Genomic DNA, 25,544 nt, shown 5'->3' on the forward strand with positions numbered 1-25,544 from the left:
GAACAGCCCTGATAGTTCACTTTCTTTTCTTGATCAAGTATTAGGCAATAGTATCAGCTTTCACTGTTGCTTAACACTCCTGGTTTTTCTCGACTGACCACAGCGATGATGCTCCATCTCTTGTTTACAAAGGCAAATCACTAATGTACCAAGGTCTCTCTTTTTTGACCTTGTTTGCAATTCCTGCTTAAATGAATTCTCTGTACTGGCCAGCAGAGCAGGGCATGAGGTCAAGTATGAGCAAATCCAACACCAACACTTAAGGAAATGGGGAAGAACTGACAAGTGTTGGTCAGCACTATCCTGGACACACAACTGGAGAGTAATGCATAATATCTCTGCATCACTACCAAAATATTTTGCTGTAAATACATGACAATTTCACATGGCCCATTAATTCAAAGTAGTTCAGACAATGCAAAATCAGTTTTCTGACAATTTTATATGTGTGTCCAAATGTTGAATTTTTCCAGTCCTTGTGGGTAGTGGTACATCAGTTGTTGGATTCATACCTGCCACATAAGATGATGGTGGTGGTTGCTGGCGGTCAGTCATCTCAACTCCAGGACATCTTTGGGCATGGACCATTGGGCCAAAGGGCCGGTTTCTGGACTGTATGATATTTAGTTCTAAGAGTTTCTCGGGGTATGAGAATTTTTTTGAGTATGAATAGAAAGGGTTTGGAGGGATATGGGCCGGGTGCTAGCAGGTGGGACTAGACTGGCTTGGGATATCTGGTCGGCATTGACAGGTTGGACCGAAGGGTCTGTTTCCATGCTGTACATTTGTATGACTCTAATTATGGCCCAACAAATCCACACCAACTCTCCAAAGAGTAACCCAGCCAGACCCATTCCCCTACCCTATATGTACCCCTGTCTAACGCACCTAACCTACACATCCCTAAACATTATGGGCAATTTAGCATGGTCAATTCATCTGACCTGCACATCTTTGGTTTGTGGGAGGAAACCGGAGCACCCGGGGGAAACCCACACAATCCATGGAGAATGTGCAAACTCCACACAGACAGTTGTCCGAGGCTGAAATTGAACCCGGGTCCCTGGCACTATGAGGCAGAAGTGCTAACCACTGAGCCACTGTGCTGCAGCAAGAATAGGGTAGTAGCCTATACTCAACCATCTTCAGCTGCTTCATAAATGACCTTCCCTCCATCATAAGGTCAAAAGTGGACTTATTCGCCGATGATTGCGTAATGTTCAGCACCATTCAAGACTCCTCAAGCTCTAAAGCAGTCATGTTCAAATGCAATAAGATCTGGACAATATCCAGGCTTGGGTTGACAAGTAGCAAGTTACATTCAGGTCACACAAATACTGGCTACAACCATTAGCAGTAAGAGACAAGCTAACTGCTGCCCTTTGACATTCATACAGCCAGAGTCATACAGCACAGAAAAGACCATTCAGCCCATCGAATCTGCACTGACATAACTACCACTGAAGGTGTGCTAATTCCAATTTCCTGCACTTGTCCCATATCCTTGAATGTTATTCAAAGTGTTCAATGGTGTTACCATCATTGTATCCCCCACTGTCAACATCTTAGCGGGTTACCATTGACCGGAAACTCAAATGGACTTGCCACATAAACACAGAGGCTACAAGAGCAGGTCAGAGGCTAGGAATACTGCAGCAAGTAACTCACCACTTGACTCCCCAAAACCTGTCCATCATCTACCAAGCACAAGTCTTCTGAGAAAGATCAAGATGGAGTACACCCCAATTGCCTGGATTGATGCAGCTTCAACAACACTCTAGAAGCTTGATACCATCCAGGTCTAAAGCAGCCCGTTCATTTAGCACCACATCCACTCACTCCATTACCAACGCTCACTAGCAACAGTGTGTACTATCTACAAGATGCACTGTAGAAACCCACCAAAAATCCTCAGATAGCACCTTCCAAACCTGTGACCACTTCTGTCTAGAAGGACAAAGGGAGCAGATACATAGGAACATCAGCACCTGCAAATTCCTGTCCAAGCAACTCACCATCTTAACTTGGAAATATAGTGCCGTTCCTTTACTGTTGCCAGGTCAAAATCCTAGAATTCCCTCCTGAAGGCATTGTGAGTCAAAGCACAGCAGATGGACTTTAGCAGTTCAAGAAGGCAGCTCACTATCATCTCAAGCGCAACTAGGGACGAGCAATAAATCCTGGTCAGTCAGTGACACCCACATCCTGCAAGCAAATATAAAAAAGACATTAGAGAAATTGCTGTGGTTCTGTTCGCCGAGCTGGAAGTTTTTGTTGCAAACGTTTTGTCCCCTGGCTAGGCGACATCATCAGTGCTTGGGAGCCTCCTGCGAAGCGCTTCTTTGATGTTTCCTCTGGTGTTTATAGTGACCACAATGTAAAGCATATTCTTTACATTGAGGCAATCATTTTCTTAAAAACCTATGTCCAATAGAAGTGATTGCTGTTAAATAAGTGGTATTAAATCTCACTTATTAAAATAAACCATTTATCTTTGTAAATGTATTTTCTTACAATGAAGATTTTAACAGATATGTTACTAATTATAAAGCAATTACTGAATTAGAGCATTTTTTATTTGTATGGGATTCAGAAGATAGCAAAATTTAAAGATATAAGCAGGGAAAGTGTCCCAACATGAAGTGCATTTTGATGACATGCTTAAGTTGAAAACTCTCAAAATGGTGTAATAGGGCAACTTAGATAGAAAAAAAAGGTGCTAGGGTTTCAGACACCAGGAAAAAAAATGGAAGACCTTATGCATAAAATAAAACTATTGTTGTGTACTATGACAGGTCAGAATGTTAAATGGGATGAATGGATACTTGTTAACTTCTCATTCACTAATATCATTCCAGAGATAGACTATGAAGGGTGCCACATTAGGAGAAGAAACCAAGCTGATTTGGCATCAGTTGGGTATTGATTTGGCTTTCATTTATCTCAAGTGCTAACAGTGCCAAATCATCAGATCAACAATTTTTTTTTTAATGTTACAGCCAATTAAATTGAGTTCTCTTCTGCTCCTTGCCATTGTTCTGAATCAAAATGATCATCTCAACAGGTGAAACTGCAAATAAACCTGCAAATTACTGCAACATGCCAGTTAAATTTTAAAAATAATTTTCAGATTTTATTGTAGTGAATGAAAACATTGCATGCATTTTTATGTTCAACTGATCTGTGGTTTTAAAACAGTCATCATTTCCTCATTTGTGATCTATTTTATTTTAATACAATATAAAAATTATAGGATGATCACACAACAGAAATGTGGCAATTAGATGTCAAGTAAAATGTCACTATAATTGTCTTGGCGATGCTCAAATAAGAAATTAAAAAATCAAGGATTTAAAATTTTCAGTGAAACCAAGAAAGAAAATTAGAGGAAATGGAATTTTCTACTGAAATCAATTTTAGAAAGTGTTGTTCAGAACTCAGTTATGTGAAATAAACACTGAATGATACTTAATATAGTAAAAAATTGAGTATGCTGTTCTTCAATATCATACAACTCAACTAATTTTGATAAAAGACAAATTCTTTGGTATGTTAAATAACTGTCAAAGTTCCGTAACTATGCCTTTGAGAATTGGCCAAAACACTGCTTGTTGATCTAGAGGTAACTTGGTAATTTAATAAATATGTGTAAAGTATTCATTCCTGATGAAGGGCTTATGCCTGAAATGTCGATCCTCCTGCTCCTTGGATGCTGCCTGACCTGCTGTGTTTTTCCAGTGCCACACTTTAGGACTCTGATCTCCAGCATCTGCAGTCCTCACTTTCTCCTAATGTTTGTACAGTAGGATAACATAAGGGGGATGAATACCCAATACATAAGACAATATGGGAGTCAGCAGTTTCAAAAGCCTCGGTCTTAATTCCTACATTAGTTGAGCATTAATATGGATGACAACGGCAGAGGAGGTGGTATGTTGCAGACATACAAGTTTGGAAGCTACGGTTAATTACTGTACATTTTTTGAGCTCATCATCCTGTAATGATGCTCCTGGTATTCATACACTTGTAGATCAAGCCTTTATCTTGCAAGCTGAAAATTATTAATTAACACCTTGATTGTGGATTTAAACATGGCAATGGAAAGCTGGTACACATCAAGTTCTTAAAAATGTCAATTTTGATTTTATCTCATCCACTTTCAATTGCTGTACAGATATTAGTAATGGCTTGTGCAGTTCAAAGCTAAAAACAAATTTCTCACCTTTCTATCGCTGTCAGACTTAATTGATTTGGTAACAAGGCACAATAATCTATCTCATTTTACATGTAATTTTATCTTAGTTAAGTGCTCCCCCTTCTTGTTGGTGGTGGTGATGATTAATAGAAAGAGAGAGAGAGAATTCTTCATACATTTCAGCCAATGTATTTCACCAATGGAAAACACTTTTCAGAAAATCATTGAATTCTTTGATATTTCCAGAAAAGGCTGCAAGCATATGTTCTGCAAACTGGTGCTTGTAAAATTTCTTGACTCAATACATTTAGTGATTCAAGGCAAACCAGCTTTCCAAGTTGTATTAATGACTACTTCTTTTGAATAAGAGCAACAGGTACTTTACTTCATAGTTCTCAATTATGTAATTATTGTAATGTAAACTAAGAAAATGTTTTCTAATTAGGGAGGAAAGACCAAGAGAATCTAAGTGATAATTTGTAATTTGCAATTATCACTTTAAGGCTTGTGTTCAATAGTTTAGTTGCAAATTGATCAGAACGTCTTGTAGAACAGAGATATCTGAAGGACAACACTGCTGCAGATAAACAAATAGAAAATAACAGCAAGATATCAAGTTATTAAAAAGGCAGAATTTTATTACTCTCACCACAGACCAAATATACATTCAAGCCTTGTCCAAGTTATCGTTATCTATAAAATAGCATGGAAACCAATGAATAAGAAATAGGCACATGAATTCAAGGGCTTTCTAATCGGTTGTATTCTAAATCCACTTCTGTTTCACTTCATAAAGACACTCGGAAAGTATGTATAGTAACAATTAACGCCTCCTCCCTGCTCAGCATGACATCATTCTGTTCCAGTTTAATTTGCAAGGGATGGTCTCTGATAGCTCTGTGATATGGAAAAAAATATCTGAAAGTTACCAATTAACCAGTAACAAAGTCACATTGGATTATATCGGGTCACCAAATGAAAGAGTGATTACATTAACCTATGAATAATTATGCTTGTATTAAGACAATTGTATTAACTATTCATATTCGAAAAATATTTAATTGAATGCTTTATTAGCATTGGAAAAATTGATGAAAGCTCTTCATCATCACTGTAAGTCTGTATGTGGAAATAGGAATTTTATCTTCCCTTACATTTCTCCACATAACCTTTCAAAAGCCATTTCCTAAGTCTGCATAGTTCTCTCATTACAGCATGCTTTTTAACTTGCTGTTCCTTTTGAATCATATTGAGACAGAAAGTCAAGATGAACCGCAATAAAGGTCAAATGTTCCACATACATTGGCACATAAACACAACAACCTATGTAAATACAATTGTTCAAAATTGAGATGCACAGCTCTATTCAGACTGAATTATCTATCCCAAAATGCAAATCAGGATAATTTACGATTATCTTCCTCCATCTTCAAAAATCTTTAGTGCAAATTTAAAAAAAAACAAACCTATGCAATACTTCCTGCTTGTAACCAGACGAGTCTATTAATTGGAAAGTTCTGTACAAGGATTTAGCAAGAACACCAGTTATTTCTGCTGCAGCAGAGGGGGATCAGGACTGCATGAATGTTTTCTATTATATTAAAATTATTTTCAACAACCTAGTTCCCCTAAGACTATGTTTCTGTGTGAACTTGTTGAAACTAACATTAAATTGGGAATGTCACTAAAAGGTTACTCTAATAAAAACAGAGTTACTCATCATATAACTAAAAAAATTAAAATGTGATTACAATGCCATAGATATTAATGCATGCTGGAATATTCTGTAGTACATGTATAACAGTGCAGTTTTCAGAAAAGTGTATTACAGGACCTGTGCCTATCTTTACATTGCAACACCACCTTTTAAAAAATGGACTCTAGTGTAAGTCAATCTGTTAGCCTTGTGTTTAAATAGTGTTGAAGTTAAAAGTCAAACTTGCAAAGGCTTGGCGCATATATCAAAGCTGCTTACACAGCAGGGATCAGGTTTTTCAATTCTCGGTTCTAGAAATCGTGTATACATTGCATAGGTGTCACATTATAAAAAGAAAATTTCAGGCTTATCAAACAGATAAGCCTCATATAATTGCTTCCACTCTGCTAAACCTGCACTTTGAAAAAATACTGTTGTGAAAATCAGTTTCAATTTCTACATTTGTCATTTATCTACTTAAAAACCAACTGAATATTTACAACTTAACTATTTCAACACTTGCAATTAAGTCACTGATTGGTTTATCATAAAGGGCTTAGCCGATGACAAGAAAGCTTTTTAATATATTCACAATGTGACCGAAAATAAAAATGGAACAACTCAACCAATAGATTCTGACAAAAATACATCATGCACAGCTGCAGCAGCAGCCTTATCTTAACAATCCCAAAGTTGTGTTGTACTGGACAGCAAACTATCCAATTCCTATTTTAATGTAGACAGATTCTTATTTGAAATCCAATTTCCTTGCATCACAACTGCATCACATTCCTAAATACCTTTGCATCATACAGTCAGAGAGTAAGTGTGTTCATGACAGGTAACAGTTTTACAGCATTCCTTTAAATATATACAAGGTGTTCAGAATCCTGTCTATTACACTCCTGGTAGTCCAAAATGAATCCTTTAAATTGGTTTAATCAAAACAGGCATTAAAAAAAGGAAAATAAAAATCACAATTACGTTCATACAGAGCCTTTCATAACCACAGGACATCCCAAAATTCCTTACAGACAATTAAGTGCTCTTGAAGTGCCGTCAATGTTGTTGTAAGAAATGCACAGATAATTTGCACACAATAGGACCTCACAATATACAATAAAACAAAATGACAAAACTGTCTGATGTAGGTGTTGGTTGAGAGAAAACATGGACAATCATTGAAAGTTGTTTGAATGGTCTCATAATAAGTGATGGCTGGGCAAATGTTTTTAATACCTGTCATTCTTGTAAGAACAACATTTTAATACTAGAAAGTGGTTTCACTAAACCCACTAATATTAAAAAAACATTTTCAATTTGGTTGCATGCCAAAGATGGAAGCTACGTAATGCTTTAATACTTCAAAATTCCATTTTTTAAAAAACATTGAGGCCTACAGTATTTTCTTCTTTATAGATTAATATCCTTGAACCTAGCAGCAGTTATTCCTTAATGTTGCTGGAAATGATGAAAGCCATGACTCATTGTCCTCTAGTTCAAGCAGCTTGTTCTGCATTCACCTCAGCACTTTGGGAACTGAACCGTTACCCAAGATAAGAAATCTCCACACATCAAAATTAGGAAATTCAAAAGCCACATGATGAGAACACATCCGGAAAAGATGTTACAAAGTTCCCATGGTTTTATCCACTAATCACTGCAGTTTAGTGAATTTGTGCACTTGGAGGCAGCCAACCTGCTCTTATGGCTTATAGTTTTTAGGGAGATTTACATGCCGATTTTTTAACAGTTAACTTCTTCCCTGAATTTAAAGATACTTTTTGAAATATAACACAAATAAGTATCAAACTGCAAACACTGACTTTTCCTACGGGAGTTGGCACAGGGAGAAAGTGCAAGATGGCATTTTAGGGTGGAATTTTGCCACAAAGTTAATGAACTGTTTCTTTTACTGTAGATTTTTGGTCATTGTTCCTTTGCTCAAGACTAAAGTTCCAGATAAAAGGAAATCATACCTTCATGGAATGACAACAAGAACCAGATTATTTGCTGTGCTATCAAGCTTAACATTGGCATGAGCAGATAACTTTCCTTAGGTTAGAGAGTGACTCAAACTTTTGAGCAGATACTGCTTTACAAATCTTTGGTCCCTTATTGGAGTAATTTTATTGTATTTAGTTTTGAGGGCAGTTTAAAAATATGTACATCACATTACAAACATATCAAAAAAACTAGCTAAATTTAAGAATCTTCTTAACATATTTAAAAAAATGAAAAAAAAACATTCGTTTAAAAAATGACCTGGTTTGTAATGACTTAATTCATATAAACATAGTAAACAGTCAATTTCCTGCTTTTTCGTTCGAACGCATGGTTGAACAGACGGTGCAGTTCTTTTGCAATTTGACAGTTTTATATTTGTACCTTACTTGTGCAATATTAATGCAAGGAACACTTTTGTTTAGCATTTCGCCCTAATGAGTTAAACGCGACGTGTCAATGTTAAATTAAACCCAATGTTGGTTTTAGCTATCTGTGATAGAGCCTCATTCAAACACACATTATTTACACAAAAGTTCATATTTGTGGGTACCCAGTTGTAAGTAAATTTACAGCATTTCCCTCCCACAGCAAGGAAGTGAAGTTGTTTGTGAACCAAAGCCTGAATGTACACTATCTATTGAAAAAGATCTTCAGGAGGTTGCCTGGTGTAGGTATGTAATCTTCATTTCCGTTTTCTATGTTGAAGACCCTCAAAGATCTTTGGTTCTCTTGTTCACACTTCAGATAATATAGCAATCTCTGGGAGTGATCTGAAAATAAAGCAATAACTGATATTAAAGCATACATTAAAATTATTTTTGATGAATTATTTACCAACAGTGCTTTTTTTTATATTTATGGAGGTGACCTATCAACAGTAAATGAATAAAAATAAAATTTGCATCTCATAATGCTGCTGATAAACAGAGGAAAAGGTTCAGAGCTCTATGGCTAGTGGACATTAAAATAACTGATAGTGAAGTATAATCAATGACAGTACGAAACAGCATAATTTGTCAGCAACTTCTAGGCCAGATTTAGCTTTCAAAAGGGGAAGCTTACTTTATCAATGCTGTTGCTCATCGCCAGTGTTTCTGACTTACCTCTACTCCAAAAACTGTTTTTCAGCAGTTAATTTAATTGACTACATGTGTAAATCTGTACAGTGCTAACTTTGACAAGATTAACTCCCAAGCTGGGAATGGGGGAAGAATAGAATTGTTCTACAGCTAGCTGCATGGGCATTGCATGAAAGCATGCCAGATAGAGAACCCCAATGTACTTCCAGGTTTCACTCAATCAGGACAGTGAATGGGCAACTAATCTATTCCCAAGAGGCACTTCAATATTAATAAGGTTGATGGCCAGTGTTAACACCCTTTGTAGAGTTTCCCAAGCCATGAGGAACTGTCAGAAAAACCTCAAGGATCACCCATGGTCAGATTTTGATTCCACCCTCCCCCATGATTGGATCTCCCTGCCAGGGTAAGAGGTTTGGACTTCCATGGGTTCTGTGGCTTCCTCTACTGCATTCCTTGCCCAATTGGCTGATCTGTGCCGACAAACTTTCGATGACCAAAGGCACACTTTATGATAGAGTTAAAATTCCACATGTAGGGAGGCCCAACATTAAACTTCTGCATCTCTTGCCAGGAGGCAAGGGTCCAATCCTAATGTTTCAGATGTCCACACAGTTGGATAGTGATCAAAATAAAAATTATAGCAGATTGGGCGGCATGGTGCTCAGTGGTTAGCACTGCTGCCTCATAGCACCAGGGTCCCAGGTTCGATTCCAGCCTTGGGCAACTGTCTGTGTGGAGTTTGTACAATCTCCCCGTGTCTGCATGGGTTTCCTCTGGGTGCTCCAGTTTCGTCCCACAGTCCAAAGATGTGCAGGTCAGGTGAATTGGCCATGCCAAATTGCCCATAGTGTTCGGTGCATTTGTCAGAGGGAAATGGGTCTGGGTGGGTTACTTTTCAGAGGGTTGGTGTGGACTTGTTGGGTCAAAGGGCCTGTTTCCACACTGTAGGGAATCTAAAAAAAAACTCTGGGTTCTGAGAGCCCAGTAATGAAACCTTACTCCCCGTTGACGTCAGTACTAACCATGAATATAACTTGAGGCTTTGTTTGTCTGCAGGGTTTGATATCACAGGATTATGAACCAGCAGGGGAGATTTTGCTTGATTAATGATTTTAAAATTAATGTCTCAGAAATTTGGACTTCTTAATTTTGAAGTAAGTAACAATCTTTGCATTTTACACATCATTTTTATCCTCACAAATTGGGGTTACTAGTGCTGCGTACCACATTTCTACTGAAAGGGAGAAGAAATCTTTTCCGGAGTGGTCAGAATGGTCCTTAGCAGGTTTGCAGAGTGAACTTATGTGACTCTCTTCTTATGTGAAAATACCAGACCTCGGCTCATCTGTGACTATAACTTTAATAAAGCAAAATGTTTGTGTTGCACATGCTAAAACTCTACCTTTCCTAAGGAATATATTCTATGCCACACACTATTCCAAAAACGATTGCTAGTGATGTGCACCCCCAGCCGAGGACAAAGTGCCTAACGGTAAAGTGAGTGCTCAATTTTTTCTGCTGACTTGAGACTTCACTGGTTTCTCTCCCTATTTACAGTGGATTGGAAAGGTCTCACTATATAAAACCACATGATGCTGCATCCTGACCGTACAACAATCCTAATTCATCTGCAGAATAATATTTTCACTCATTGATAAATGAAAGGATTTTAGAGATATGGAAAAATTCATTAACTACTTGAAATTAGGGTCGAAGAGTGTGGTGCTGGAAAAGCACAGTCGGTCAGGCAGCATCCAAGGAGCAGAAGAGTCAACGTTTCGGGCATGAGCTCTTCGTCAGAAATAAGGCTCATTCCTGATGAAGGGCTTATGCCCGAAATGTCGACTCTCCCGCTCCTGGGATGCTACCAGCTGTGCTTTTCCAGCACCACACTCTTCAACTCTGATTGCCAGCACATGCAGTCCTCACTTTCTCCTAGTTGAATTTTGGGTGGCAAGTTTGAGACTATTTCTTACTCAACACCAAAAACTAGCATTTCCAAAATGAACTACATTTTTGCTCTATCTTCCCACTAAATTTAAACACAAATCTGTAAAGAGTGAAAATAAATGGGGCTTATGGATACTCACTGTAAATGCTAAAAGGGCATCAGGGGTCAGCTAAGACTCCATTTCAACAGTCACAGAGGTAGCGCCACTTGTAGTTGCTGAAGTGAAAAAGTAGTTACATTTTAGAGAAAACAATTTAATTAATTATTAAAGAAAATTATCCTCTGTTTTCTATAAGTTCACATTTAGTATTTTAAGCACATTACGTTGAATCTATAAATATACTGTTTCATATTATTATATCCCCTACCTGGCTTTTAGCACTTTAAGCAAATTTCCCCTTCCAGTCCTATTGAGCAATCTTCATGGCCAAGGACATTGCTTGACTAACAGCAGAACATGAAAATCTACCCTGTCCTCATTCAATGTTTACAGCCACACATTCTTGCAGATCAGCAAACCATCAGGAAAACTGGCTTATGTTTGCCGCTTCTTTAGACTGAGAACACGAAGGCCAATTCTAATTACTCACCATTGCTTGAGATTATCAAAGAACAGTGATCAAACTTCATTCCATTTTTTCACATGGCTCCACAACATGTAAAGTGTTTTTTTTATTTACTAACTGCAGGCTGATTGCTCTTTCTTAATACTGAGTATAGATAATGTAGAATTTTCCTAAATGGCAAGAGGCGAATGATCGAACGACCTGAAACAGATAACTTTTAGCAGAAAGTGGAGTGTGCACTGGCTGTTTCATTTATGGGAATTACCATTCATTTACATAAAGAGAAAAACAATTAGAAGTAAAACAATTTTGCACAGTTGAAATGTGGAGCTTATTCAAGGAACAGCTACTGCATGTTCTTGATAAATATGTACCTGTCAGGAAGGGAGGAAGTAGTTGAGCGAGGGAGCTGTGGTTTACTAAAGAAGTTGAATCTCTTGTCAAGAGGAAGAAGGCGGCTTATGTTAGGATGAGACATGAAGGCTCAATTAGGGTGCTTGAGATTTATAAGTTAGCCAGGAAAGACCAAAAGAGAGTGCTAAGAAGAGCCAGGAGGGGACATGAGAAGTCATTAGCAGATAGAACATAGTTACAGCCCCTTCGGCCCTTGACGTTGCGTCGCCCTGTCATACTAATCTAAAACCCCTCCCACCTACACTATTCCATGTACATCCATATGCCTGTCCAATGACGACTTAAATGCACTTAAACTTGGCGAATCTACTACCGTTGCAGGCAAAGCATTCCATAGTTGAAACTTTATTGCTGGAACAGCACAGCAGGTCAGGCAGCATCCAGGGAACAGGAGATTCGACGTTTCGGGCACAGGCCCTTCTTCAGGAATGCTGCCTGACCTGCTGTGCTGTTCCAGCAATAAAGTTTCAACTTTGATCTCCAGCATCTGCAGACCTCACTTTCTCCTCAAAGCATTCCATACCCTTATTACTCTCTGAGTAAAGAAACTACCTCTGCCATCTGCCTTATACCTATCTCCCCTCACTTTAAAGTTGTGTCCCCTCGTGTTTGCCGTCCCCATACTTGGGAAAAAGCTCTCCCTGTCCACCCTATCTAACCCTCTGATTATCTTGTATATCTCTATTAAGTCACCTCTCAACCTTCTTCTCTCTAATGAGAACAGCCTCAAGGCCCTCAGCCTTTCCTCGTAAGACATTCCTTCCATACCAGGCAACATCCTAGTAAATCTCCTCTGCACCCTTTCCAAAGCTTCCACATCCTTCTTATAATGCGGTGACCAGAACTGTACACAATACTCCAAGTGTGGCCATACCATAGTTTTGCACAGCTACAGCATAACCTCCTGGTTCCGGAACTCAATCCCTCTATTAATAAAGGCCAAAACACTGTATGCCTTCTTAACAACCCTGTCAATTTGGGGGGCATCTTTCAGGGATCTATGTACATGGACACTGAGATCTCTCTGCTCATCTGCACTCCTAAGAATCTTCCCATTAGCCCAGTACTTTGTATTCCAATTACTCCATCCAAAGTGTATCACCTCACACTTGTCCACATTAAACTCCATTTGCTACCTCTCAGCCCAGCTCTGCATCCTATCTATGTCTCTCTGCAACCTACTACATCCTTCGTCACTATCTACAACTCCACCGACCGTAGTGTCGTCCACAAATTTACTAACCCACCCTGGAGGATAGCGAAGGTTGCCCCCTTGTTCAAGAAGGGGAGAAAAGACAAGCCTGGTAATTATAGACCAGTGAGCCTTACTTCTGTTGTGGGTAAAGTGTTGGAAAATGTTATGAGAGATAGGATTTATAATCATCTAGAGAGGAATAAGTTGATTAGGGACAGTCAACACAGTTTTGTGAAGGGTAAGCTGTGCCTCACAAATCTTATTGAGTTCTTTGAGATGGTGGCCAAACAGGTGGATGAGGGTAAAATGTTTAATGTAATGTATGGATTTCATAAGGTGTTTGATAACGGTCCCCATGGTAGGCTATTGCACAAAATATGGAGACATGGGATTGAAGGTGATTTAGCAATTTGGATCAGAAATTGGCTTGCTGAAAGAAAACAGAGGGTGGTGGTTGATGGGAAATGTTCATCCTGGAGTTCAGTTACTAGTGGGGTACCACAGGGATTTGTTTTGGGGCCACTGCTGTTTGTCATTTTTATGAATGGCCTGGATGAGAGTGTAGAAGGATGGGTTAGTAAATTTGCAGATGACACTAAGGTTGGTGGAGTTGTGGATAGTGCTGAAGGATGTTACATGTTACAGAGGGACATAGATACGTTGCAGACCTGGGCTAAGACGTGGCAAATAGAGTTTAATGCAGAAAAGTCTGAGGTGATTCATTTTGGAAGGAATAAAGAGTACTGAGCTAACAGTAAGATTCTGGTAGTGTAGAAGGGAAGACAGATATCTTGGTGCCCATGTACATAGATCCCTGAAAGTTGCCACCCAAATTGATAGGGTTGTTAAGATGGTATAGAGTGTGTTAGCTTTTACTGGTAGAGAGATTGAGTTTCAGAGACACGAGGTCATGCTGCAGCTGTACTTGGAGTACTGCATACAGTGCTGGTCACTGCATTATAGGAAGGATGTGGAAGCTTTGGAAAAGGTTCAAAGGAGATTTACTAGGATGTTGCCTGGCATAGAGGGAAGGTCTTATGAGGAAAGGCTGAGGGACTTGACAGAATTGTTTTCATTAGAGAGAAGAAAGTTGGGGGGTGACTTAATTGAGACATATAAGATAATCAGAGGATTAGATAGGGCGGACAGTGAGAGCCTTTTTCCTTAGCTGATGATGGCTAGCACAAGAGGACATAGCTATAAATTGAGGGGTGATAGATATAGACAGATGTCAGAGGTAGTTTCTTTACTCAGAGAGTACTAGGGGTGTGGAGCGCACTGGCTGCAACAGTAGTAGTAGACTTGCCAAGTTTAAGGACACTTAAATCATCACTGGATAAACACATGGATGAAAATGGAATAGTGTAAGATAAATAGACTTCAGATTGGTTCCACAGGTCAGCGTAACATCGAGGGCAGAAGGGCCTGTACTGCCCTCTAATTTTCTATGCTCTATGTTCTAAGTAGCCAACAGAGATTTTCGAAGGAAGTTATTGTTGATAAACCTCAGTGTTCTTTGAAACAAGGATCAAATTCATGTCTTTTTAAACTGAAGTCATGTCTTCAGATTTCTCAAGGGTTCCTTTTTTGATTCTTACTAACTCCTTTGTTAGGTGAAAAATCTAGTCCCATTATCTTCTGCATTTATATTCAATTTTTAAATTCACAGGATGTGGGCATCTCTGGCTAGGCCAGCATTTATTGCCCATTCCTAATTGCCCAGAGGACAGTTAAGAGTCAACCGGATTGCTGTGGGTCTGGAGTCACATGTAGACCAGACCAGGTAAAGATAACAGATTTCTTTCCCTAAAGGAGAGCAGGGAACCAAATGGTTTTCCTGACAATCAACAGTGGTTTCATGGTCATCATTAGATCCTTAATTCCAGATTCTTTACTGAATTCAAATTCCATCATCTGCCATGATAGGATTTGAAACAAGCCCCCGGAACATGAGTGTATCATTCTGGATTAACAGTCTAGCGATAATACCACTAGACCATCGTCTCCCACACATGAGATTTTTGGACTCTCAAAAACAGAATTAGAAAAGTTCATTAATATCTTAAATAAATTGTCAACCCTCTATTAAACTTACAACCACTCCACACAAGGAATTGTTCCATTTTTCAGACACACCATTATGTGAAGTGGCACAAGACACTTGTTGTCTTGTGCCACTTCACATAATGGTGTGTCTGAAAAATGGAACAATTCCTTGTGTGGAATTGTTAAAAACAAAATATCGTGTCAATAATTGACACATTTCTGTGATTTCAACTTTTCTTGGCTCCCAAAAAATGGAAAATATATTTTACTTTCTCAAAAACCAAGAAATGTAAACAGACACAATGCCACTCTTATAGGTGTGTTAGTGTTGCTCGTGTGCTCTGCTATTACATTCTTTTATAACAGACTGTAACACTTTCCCAACAAAAGATATTAACTGACCTATAGTTATCCACTTTTTGTATCCCTCAATTTTTGAATAAGCATGTAACACTGGCATTTTTCCATTCCACTGGGACTTTTCTAGAATCTAAGGATTCTTGGAAGATCACTATGAGTGGATTAAGTATCTCTATAGTTACTTCCCTTAAAATTCTAGGATGTACCCATCAGGTGTAGGTGTTTTAACACCTTTAGCTGCATTAACTTCTCAAGTATCTTATCAAATGCTTTTATGTTTATTTCCTTCCCCCCATTTAACCCTTTGATTATTTAATATTTTTGCAATGCAACTGGTATCCTCGACTGTGAAATCTGATGCAAAGTACTTGTCTAACTCCTTTATCATTTGCAGTTGGAAAAAGAGCGCAAAATAGTGGAAAGAGGCCAGATATGAAAGGAGTGTGTGGTATAAGAAAAGAAAATTTTCATGCTCCCTCCCCATGTAGCTCATGTTAACAATGTCAACTCATGCCAAACCATGCCCAAAATCCATTATCGTTTGCCCTTACTTCCAAAGAAACCCAGCATTCACCATAGGCAGACTTCAGAAGCTGTGTTAAGGTTCAAATAAAATAGTAAATCAAATATGTGTTACAGCTTTCACTGTAATAAACAAACATCACCACATATGAAAGCCCACTCAAATCTTTAAAACACCCTCAAGTGTTCAATTCCTTCATTCAAAACAAAAAGACAGATACATGTAACCAAACAGAGAACAGCCAGGGAATTCCTAGAGGCATGGCACTCATCCACAGATTCAATCAATAAGCACATCGACCTGGACCCAATATACTGACCACTGCAACGGACAGCTGGAACTGACAACCGGAAGCGGCAGATTCAAACCACTACAAATGCCAGAGGAAAGATCAGAGAAGCGCTTCACAGGAGGCTCCCAAGCACTGAGGATGTCACCTAGACAGGGGATGAAATGTCTGCAACACAAATTCCCAGCACGGCGAACAGAACCACAACAGCGAGCACCCGAGCTACAAATCTTCTCACAAACTTTGAACATTTGAAATGTTGGCTGGCTGAAGATGTCCAACTTGCTTCCAAAGCAACTGCACAAGTTCCAAATTAGTTTATCTGAATGGATGATTTCTGAAATTAAATCATTATATCTTTCAAGCACAATTCTTATCATCCTACCTGAGTATTCCACATCTGATTCACCCTCGTCCCAGTGCTCTTCGTTGGACAGTAATGGATTGTGACTCTCTGACTGTGATTTCATGGGGAAGGAATGCCCATCTCCAACACTGCAAGCAAAGTTTTAGGAATTAAATCATGAGAAAGATTAAATTTAGCAGAATGCAGAGTTTGAGTCTCAGCACTTAGCCCAGCACTGATAACTAAATTTAAACACAAATGTTTCTTGGATTCCTGATGGTTCAAGTCTGCAAAAGTCTTATGATGTGTCAATGAATCAATGACATTTGTCATAAAAAATATTGTACAATTCAGTCATGGGGAAGCCACATTTGATTGAAACCCTTAGTGACCTTCTACACCCCATTCCATTCTGCTTGTACTTGGTCTAAAACTGCACACAATATTGTAAATGGACATCAGTAACAAATACAAGCCAACATGGTATAATACCTGGTAAAGACAGGAAGCAGCCAGTACTTCTTTTTTGGTCCAAATACTTGTGTCAAATTTTTCCACACACCAAGGTTAAAACCATTTTTATCAGCACCGTGCTGAAATACTGGTGCAGAAAAGGCCTCTAGAGGAAAGGAAACAACGAAAACAAATAAAGAAAAATGCCTCTGTATTTGTTCTTAAACTTTCAAACGCAACCTGATAGCACAAGTACTGAAGCAGTAACTAGTTATTTCAGTTGGCTGGTAGCTTTCCGAACAGGTGGAAAATTGCTCAGTTCTCAGAGTACTTCTGAGAAGATTATATATTTTGGTAGAACTAGAAGATCAAACTGGTAATTTACTGACTGTTTTTATAAATTATAGCTTTCCAATTTTAATAATGGTGTATTTTTCTTTATTGATTGTCTTTTACTGTCGCTGTGGGGTCAGTTAGCTTAGTTGGCTGGATAGTTGGTTTGCAACACAGGGTGATGCCAATAGTGTCAGTTCAATTCCTGCACTCGCTGAGGTTACCATGAAAGGCTCTTCTTCTCAATCTCGCCCCTCGCCTGATGTATGGTGACCAGCTGACTCTCTAATGAGGAATAGCAGCCCTATAGTCCGTTAGGACTATACTGACTTTGCCTTTACTGTCACCTCATTTTTAAGACCATTAATGTTTGCTTCTTCCATATGCATCATCCCTCAGCTAAAGGAGAACTCAGGTTGCTGGATTGGGGATAAACACAATTATGAAACTGGCTACTAGGTCTAAATAAGGGTTGTGAGAGAGGGGCACACCCAACCTCCCTTCTCAATGTTCCTACCTTCTTTTCTGCTCTGCAACAGATCAAGAATTTACAGCACAAGTCACCATATCCAAAGCTGCACCCAACCAATTCACTAGCTCTCATGTATTACTTTATTTCTTCAACCTTTATGTGGATTAGTTCAGTCTTGACAGTTTTGAGATGTGTTATTGCAGGGTGACTCACAATATTATACAAAAAAGGCAAACTTACTAAGAAGATACAAAGGCATACTGGTCAAAAATATAAAGGAGGATAGTAAAAGCTTTTTTTAGGTATGTGAAAAGAAAAAAAATGGTGAAGACTAGAATTGGGCCCTTGAGGACCGAAATGAGTGAATTTATTATGGGGAACAAGGAAATGGCAGAAGAGTTGAATAGGTACTTTGGACCTGTCTTCACTGGAGAAGACACAAACAATCTCCCAGATGTAATAGTGGCTGAAGGACCTAGGGTAATGGATGAACTGAAGGGAATTTATATTCGGCAGGAAATGGTGAAGGATAGACGGTTAGGTCTGAAGGCTGATAAGTCCCCAGGACCTGATGGTCTGCATCCCAGGGTACTTAAGGAGGTGGTTCTAGAAATCATGGATGCATTGGTGATTATTTTCCAAGATTCAGGATTAGCTCCTGCGGATTGGAGGGTCGCTAATGTTGTCCCATTTTTCAAGAAGAGAGGGAGAGAGAAAACAAGGTATTATAGACTGATTAGCCTGACGTCAGTGGTGGGAAAGATGCTGGAGTCAATTATAAAAGATGAAATTACGACTCATTTGGATAGCAGAAACAGGACAGGTCAGAGTCAGCATGGATTTACAAAGGGGAAATCGTCCTTGGCTAATCCTCTGGAATTTTTTGAGGCTGTAACTATGAAGATGGACAAGGGAGAGCCAGTGGATGTGGTGTACCTGGACTTTCAGAAAGCCTTTGATAAAGTCCCACATAGGAGATTAGAGAGCAAAATTAGGCCACATGGTATTTGGGGGCAAGGTACTGACTTGGATTGAAAATTGGCTGACAGGAAGCAAAGAGTAGTAATAAACAAGTCCCATTTGGAATGGCAGGCGGTGACCAGTGGGGTACCGCAATGTTCTGTGCTGGGACTGCAGCTGTTTACAATACACATCAATGATATAGATAAAGGCATTAAAAGTAATATTAGCAAATTTGCTGATGACAAAAAGCTGGGTGGCAGGGTGAAATGTGAGGAGGATGTTATGAGTATACAGTGTGACTTGGACAGGCTAGGTGAGTGGACGAATGCATGGCAGATGCAGTTTAGTGTGGATAAATGTGTGGTTATCACTTTTGTGGCAAGAACAGGAAGGCAGATTACTATCTAAATGGAGTCAAGTTAGGTAAAGGGGAAGTACAACAAGATCTAGGTGTTCTTGTACATCAGTCAATGAAAGCAAGCATGCAGGTACAGCAGGCAGTGAAGAAAGCTAATGGCATGCTGGCCTTCATAACAAGAGGAATTGAGTATAGGAGCAAAGACGTCCTTCTACAGCTGTACAGGGCCCTGGTGAGACCGCACCTGGTGTATTGTGTGTAGTTTTGGTCTCCAGGTTTGAGGGAGGACATTCTGGCTATTGAGTGAGTGCAGCACAGGTTCACGAGGTCAATTCCTGGAATAGCAGGACTATCATATGTTGAAATATTGGAGTGATTGGGCTTGTATACACTTGAATTTAGAAGGATGAGAGGGGATTTGATTGAGACGTATAAGACTATTAAAGGATTGGACAGTCTGGAGGCAGGAAGCATGTTTCTGCTGATAGGTGAGTCCAGAACCAGAGGACACAGTTTAAAGATAAATGGTAGGGCATTTCGAACAGTTGAGGAGAAACCTCTTCACCCAGAGAGTGGTGAATATATGGAATGCTCTGCCCCAGAAGACAATGGAGGCCAAGTCTCTGGATACTTTCAAGAAAGAGATGGATAGAGTTCTTAAAGCTAGTGGAATCAAAGGTTATGGGGATAAGACAGGAACACGATACTGATTGTGGATGATCAGCCATGATCATAATGAATGGTGGTGCTAGCTCGAAGGGTCGAATGGCCTACTCCTGCACCTATTGTCTATTGTACATCGAGCCGTATTACAGTTTGGGCTTTACCGTTACATGTATAAAAGGTGAATAACAGTTTGCATAAACATGCCAAGTTTCCCTAGAAAGAAAACTTGCAACCTTTGTTCCATTATGTATGACCTATTGCAACCCACACTAAACAACAAACTCTTATCATAGTAAGTCATTTACTGACGAATATGTAGGATGCTCGGCAGGTAGAAAATGCCATATTGTTAGATGATGAGGTGTTAAACCTACTGGTCCAGCTTATTTGTAGATGTAATACCCCACAGAAGGAGAGTTGATTATCCCTCCAGTTGCTTTGTCAAACCTTTGGAAAATTTGCGTCAGCTGGTAAATAAGTAAATGCTGTTCACTGAATTCTACCACTTCTCGCAAAAGTAAGATCACAATGAATCAAAACTGGAGGAACTGAGGACGTTGTTGCTAAGTCTGCAGATGACACAAAGATAGGTGGAGGGATAGAGAATGTTGAGGAAGTGGGGAGGCTGCAGAGGGACTTGAATAGGTTAGGAGAGTGGGCAAAGAAGTGGCAGGTGGAATACAATGTGGGAAACTGTGAGCTTATGCACTTTGCTGGGAAGAAGAGGTGGAGACTATTTTTTAAATGGAGAAAAGCTTCAGAAACGAGAAGCACAAATGGACTTAGAAGTCCTAGTCCAGCTTTCTCTTAAGGTTAACGTGCTGATTCATTTGACAGTTAGGAAAACAAATGCTAGGTTAACATTCATTTGAGAGGGAAAGAATACAATAGATGTACTGCTGAGGCTGCTCTGGTCAGATCATATTTGGAATATTGTGAACAATTTTGGGTCCTGTTTCAAAAGATGATATGCTGCTATTGGAGGGGGTTCAGAGGAGATTTACAAGAACAATTCTGGGGATGAAGGGCTTGTCAAGAGGGGCGGTTGAAGACTCTGGGTCTGTACTTGTTAGAATTTAGAAGGTTATGGGGCATCTCATTGAGACTTAAAGAATACAGAGAAGCCTGGATACAGTGGATGTGGAGATGTTTCCACTATAGAAGAGACAAGGACCAAAGGGCACAGCCTCACAGAGTGAACGGTTCGTTCGAATTAAGAGGATGAGGAATTTCTTAGCCAGAGGATTGTGAATCTGTGGAACTCATTGCCATAGAAGGCTGTGGAGACCAAGTTACTGAATGTATTATCAAGGGGATGAAAGGTTATGGGAAGAAGGCAGGACAATAGGGTTGAGAAAATATTAACCATGATCAAATGGTGTAGTAGACCTGATGAGCCAAATGCCATACTTCTGCTCCTACATCTTACGGTCTTATGAATGTCTCTGGGTTATTACAATACTTTCCCCTTGAGTTTCAAGCAGGTTGTTTGAAGATAATTACACCAATCTACTCCATGACAACAAAATCAATTCTAAGTAGGGTTCACAGTCTCAGGATACAGAAAAAGTCATTTAGGACTGAGATGAAGAACCACCTCTCCAAAGAGTGGCCAGTATGTGAAATTTGCTACCATAGAAACTGTGGAGACCAGGCCACTGAAGATATTAAAAAAGAGAGGTTACTGGTCGTAAATATCTAAAAACTTAAGAGACACAGAGTGAAAGTGGGACTATGGCATTGAGACAGACAATCAGACATAATTATATTGAATGGAGAAATAGGCTCGAAGGGCTGAATAGCCTACTCCTGCTCTAAGTTTCTATGTTTTAGACAATCACGTATGCAAACATTAACAAGTCAATTGCAAACATAGTCAGGGAACTAACTCTTGTAATACTATCCTCCTTCAAAGATAACATTTAATTTGATTAATTCTTCATTTAATGATAAGAGATAACATTTCTAAACTACATTATCTCTTTAATAGTGCACAACACTGTGGACTTGCTGCTGAACTCTTACCTAATGTAGATCTGTTCAAACTGACCAGCCAACAATGGTAACCAAGGAGGAACATCAGGCTGAGGAAGAACATTACAGCCACGAACAGAAGAAACAGTACATGAAATTTTGCACGACCGTCAGATAGACCACCCTGTCAGCAAATAAAGTTATTGAATGAGATTGGTCTTCTATAATTGTGAGACATAAGAAACTGAATTTCCAAGGCTTAATTTATTGACTTATTTGAAATCAAGTATTATGCAGTGAAAAAAAATCACTGGTGTTCAATGCATTTTAATAAGTGCTTAGTTTACATTTAATAAATCAGGTTAAAGACAAAACTTGATGCAGCACTATGCAGTTGAAAAGATCTAAGTTCAATTTGCAATATGTAATAAGGTAACTGATTTTAGTCTAGTTGGTAGTTACTGTACTACAATTGTTCTCTTTATCCCTGGGTGAGGAAGATGGGAAGATGGAGAAAAGGCATCTGGAGTTCCCACTTTTGCCTACTATCCAATAGCCCTGTTGAAACAGATCAATGTTGAGTGAGGAGAGAGTTGCAAAATAGAACTTACCGTCCAAAACATGATGAAGTATCGTAGAACAGTGGCAGCAACAAACAAGCAATACAGCATGGAATACCCCAAAAAAAGAAGAAAAAATTTGTAGTTTGAGAATCCAATACAGTTATTCACCCTAAAAAGAGAGAAAAAAAAATCATGACATGGTCTTTTCATTCATAATGATAAAGACAGAAACAGTTTTCAAGATCTGAGATGTCCCAAAGCACCTTAGTCAATTAATTACTTTTAAAATATAGTCCTGTTGCAATATGGGAAATGTGGTTACCAAATGAATATAGCGCAATTCCAAACAAAGTGAGATTCTGACTGAATATTCTATTTTTGTGTTGATTTAGTTGACAGATAACTGACTAGGACATGAGGGTGAATTCTCCAGTACCTCCCCAAAAAAGGTTGACTCAGCGATGAATGCCAAAGTTTGATGAACTGTTTATGAAATGAATGCTCACTACTATGCATACCAGGGTTTAAATGCAAACAGACTCCCGAAACAAATGACGTTACAGGCAATCCCAGGTTGCGAATGGGTTCCACTCGAGTCCATTTGCAAATTATTTTGTATGCAAATCTGAACACAATACAGGACAATATAAAATAATTGAATGCAAGGAAACATTTGTGTGTTGGATATTTAAAATTAACATCAATACACCCTTGTACCGGCTCGCTTTCAAAGTATGAGCATTCGCAAGTAGGATGTTTGTAAATTGGGGACTGCTTGTATTTTGTTTTGAATAAAATGGCAACTTGATTCTAAGAAGGACTTTGTTAAAGACAGTAAATAGTGAGAAAATCTACTTTTGAGGATCTGCTCTTCTGAATTCAATGTCCCACTCAGTTATTTGGGAGAGATGACTAGATGGTGCCGGTGCTGGACTAGGACGGACAAATTTAAAAATCACACAAGACCAGTCCATAGGTTCATTTGGAAGCACTAGCTTTCGGAGTGTTGTGTGATTTTTAAATTTGGGAGACAGGTTAAGTGATAATGCATGCAATCAGATAAGAAGTGATACTTCTCAGGTCTTGCAAATTAAGTAGTGTTAGAATAGTAACATTAATTTATATTTAAATGTATGTTTTAATTTTCTAAACTATAGCTTTACAGCTAGAATGACAACTGAACAATAACTAAAAAGTATTCTTGAAGGGCTTTCAAAGTTCATTGCCAAGATAACATGGTAAAAATTATTGGAGAATCACTTGAACAGAATGTACAATTTAAGTGATTATTCAATGGTCTTAAATTGTGACAGGATAACTCTACAATCCACGCATTTAATACCAAGGGAGAAATTATTGTGTGCAACAAAAATGCAACAGAATTATAAATGGTTTAGGAATTGCTCTTGACTTTGGTCACCAATGAGGGTTAGGAGGTCACTAAATATAAATTTGAACCTACCATGGACAATGATGATCCATTTTCAACACACATCTAAGAAACAAAGACAATAGTAAGATCCAATAAGTGATAGATAGCGATAAAGAACATTTTAAAAAAGTAATACTCAAGTAGTCCAGGGGAAATAATTGTTGGTCTTTCAGTACAATGAATTCCAAAATACTTAAAGAAAAATTTAGTTGACAATTTTAACAGAAAAACATTGCATTTTCTTGTGGTAAATGTGTGATCTATTTATACCAGGATATTAATTTGCCCCTTTAAATCTAACTAATATACTTTTTTCCACTTTGGTATTCAGGTTATTTGAAACAAGGTTGAATTCTGGACAAACATCAGCTATTAGGTTGCTTTTCCCTGCAAAGTAAAAACTCTTTGAGTGATAGGGCTGCAATAGTAGACTACATTGAAATAGTCTGATATTCTGTGTTTTTAAAAAAAATTTCCACAAAGATTAGTGTTTTAAGATCAGAATGTATCAAAGTCTCAATGTATGGGTGGTATGTTATGCCTCACTGTGATAGTGTGCTGGAAATTAATTAAAATTATTTCCAGAGTCATCGAAAAAGTTCAAGATTTTTTTAAAAACTACAGAATCCCCAAGTGTACCTGACTTAATGGCTACTGAAAGAAAGCACACACCAGGTTTCTGTATTTACAAGAATGACTATTCATTTCAATAGATTCTCACTATACATAAACAATTATTATCTGTAAGCATGTAACTTTAATAGTTAAAATGCTAACCCCCTTATAAGCTCCCCCTTTATGCACACATATAGATATAGACACAGGCAGAGAGAAAGAAAAAAAACATGGGTGTTGTAGATACAGGAAAGATTGGGGCAGCAGTTTGGAGGGCCCTGCTGCAATGTTTGCTGAAATGATTCTTGTACTGATCAGAATGCTACTTCTCAATCTTCCTTCTCTGGATGCTTTCACTTGTTTGCAGGAGACACAGCATGACTCATTCACACTTACATAAAGATCTGACTTATTACAGCAGCTGCTGAAGTAAAAATATCTTTTTTTTTCAGGCTTAAAGTGTTTTTTTTCCTGCACAGAACAAAGTCAGATCTATGTTTTTCCCATTGTCTTCACAGCCCCAAGCTGTTTAGCTACTTAGGAACCAATCACATAATTATTGGCAGACAGAAGGCCTTTGACATCCATTTAATTCAACCCTCCCAGTGAGGAAGTGGGTAGGAGTCCACCCTTATTTTGCTGGTTGAGAAACAGGCTTGGGCATTAGCACAATTGGGAACTTGATCTCATTTGACTGGACTTCAATCTTGCAGCTTTCCAATATGTATCATATCTCTACTGTCATTTGGGCCTTTTTCTTGGTACCTAGGTGATAAAGATATTGTTGCAGGACAGGAGACTCTCCCATATCCACACTGTGCGAGATTATAGTGTACATACTGGTTTGGTCCTGTAGGTCCCTTTAGATGCCATCAACAGCTTTGTTCGGTGAACTCAATATTCTGTATTGAAATATGATACTGTGGCATTTATGATAGGACAGCATGGTCGCTCAGTGGTTAGCACTGCAGCCTCACAGCGCCAGAAACTCAGGCCACATTCCTGCCTCGGGTGACTGTCTGTGTGGATTTTGCACATTCGCCC

At 38.7% G+C, this 25,544-nt stretch overlaps 1 protein-coding gene across 1 annotated transcript in view; it reads right to left on the reverse strand.

Annotated features, from left to right (window-relative positions):
• Positions 1-4,808: 4,808 nt before the first annotated feature.
• Positions 4,809-25,544, reverse strand: part of LOC122557360 (palmitoyltransferase ZDHHC15B) — a 105,764-nt gene continuing 85,028 nt past the window's right edge. The window contains exons 6-12 of the mRNA XM_043704992.2: positions 23,916-23,948; positions 22,502-22,622; positions 21,942-22,074; positions 17,164-17,290; positions 16,711-16,820; positions 11,072-11,148; positions 4,809-8,669 (exon numbers count right to left, since the gene is read on the reverse strand). Coding sequence (XP_043560927.1) covers positions 11,102-11,148; positions 16,711-16,820; positions 17,164-17,290; positions 21,942-22,074; positions 22,502-22,622; positions 23,916-23,948 — 571 coding nt within the window. The 3' untranslated portion in view covers positions 4,809-8,669; positions 11,072-11,101. The remainder of the gene's footprint in view (positions 8,670-11,071; positions 11,149-16,710; positions 16,821-17,163; positions 17,291-21,941; positions 22,075-22,501; positions 22,623-23,915; positions 23,949-25,544) is intronic.

The sequence above is a fragment of the Chiloscyllium plagiosum genome, unplaced genomic scaffold (genome assembly GCF_037043375.1).
Source record: "Chiloscyllium plagiosum isolate Xiang-an unplaced genomic scaffold, Cpla_swu_hap1 HiC_scaffold_11, whole genome shotgun sequence".
Taxonomy (NCBI): domain Eukaryota; kingdom Metazoa; phylum Chordata; class Chondrichthyes; order Orectolobiformes; family Hemiscylliidae; genus Chiloscyllium; species Chiloscyllium plagiosum.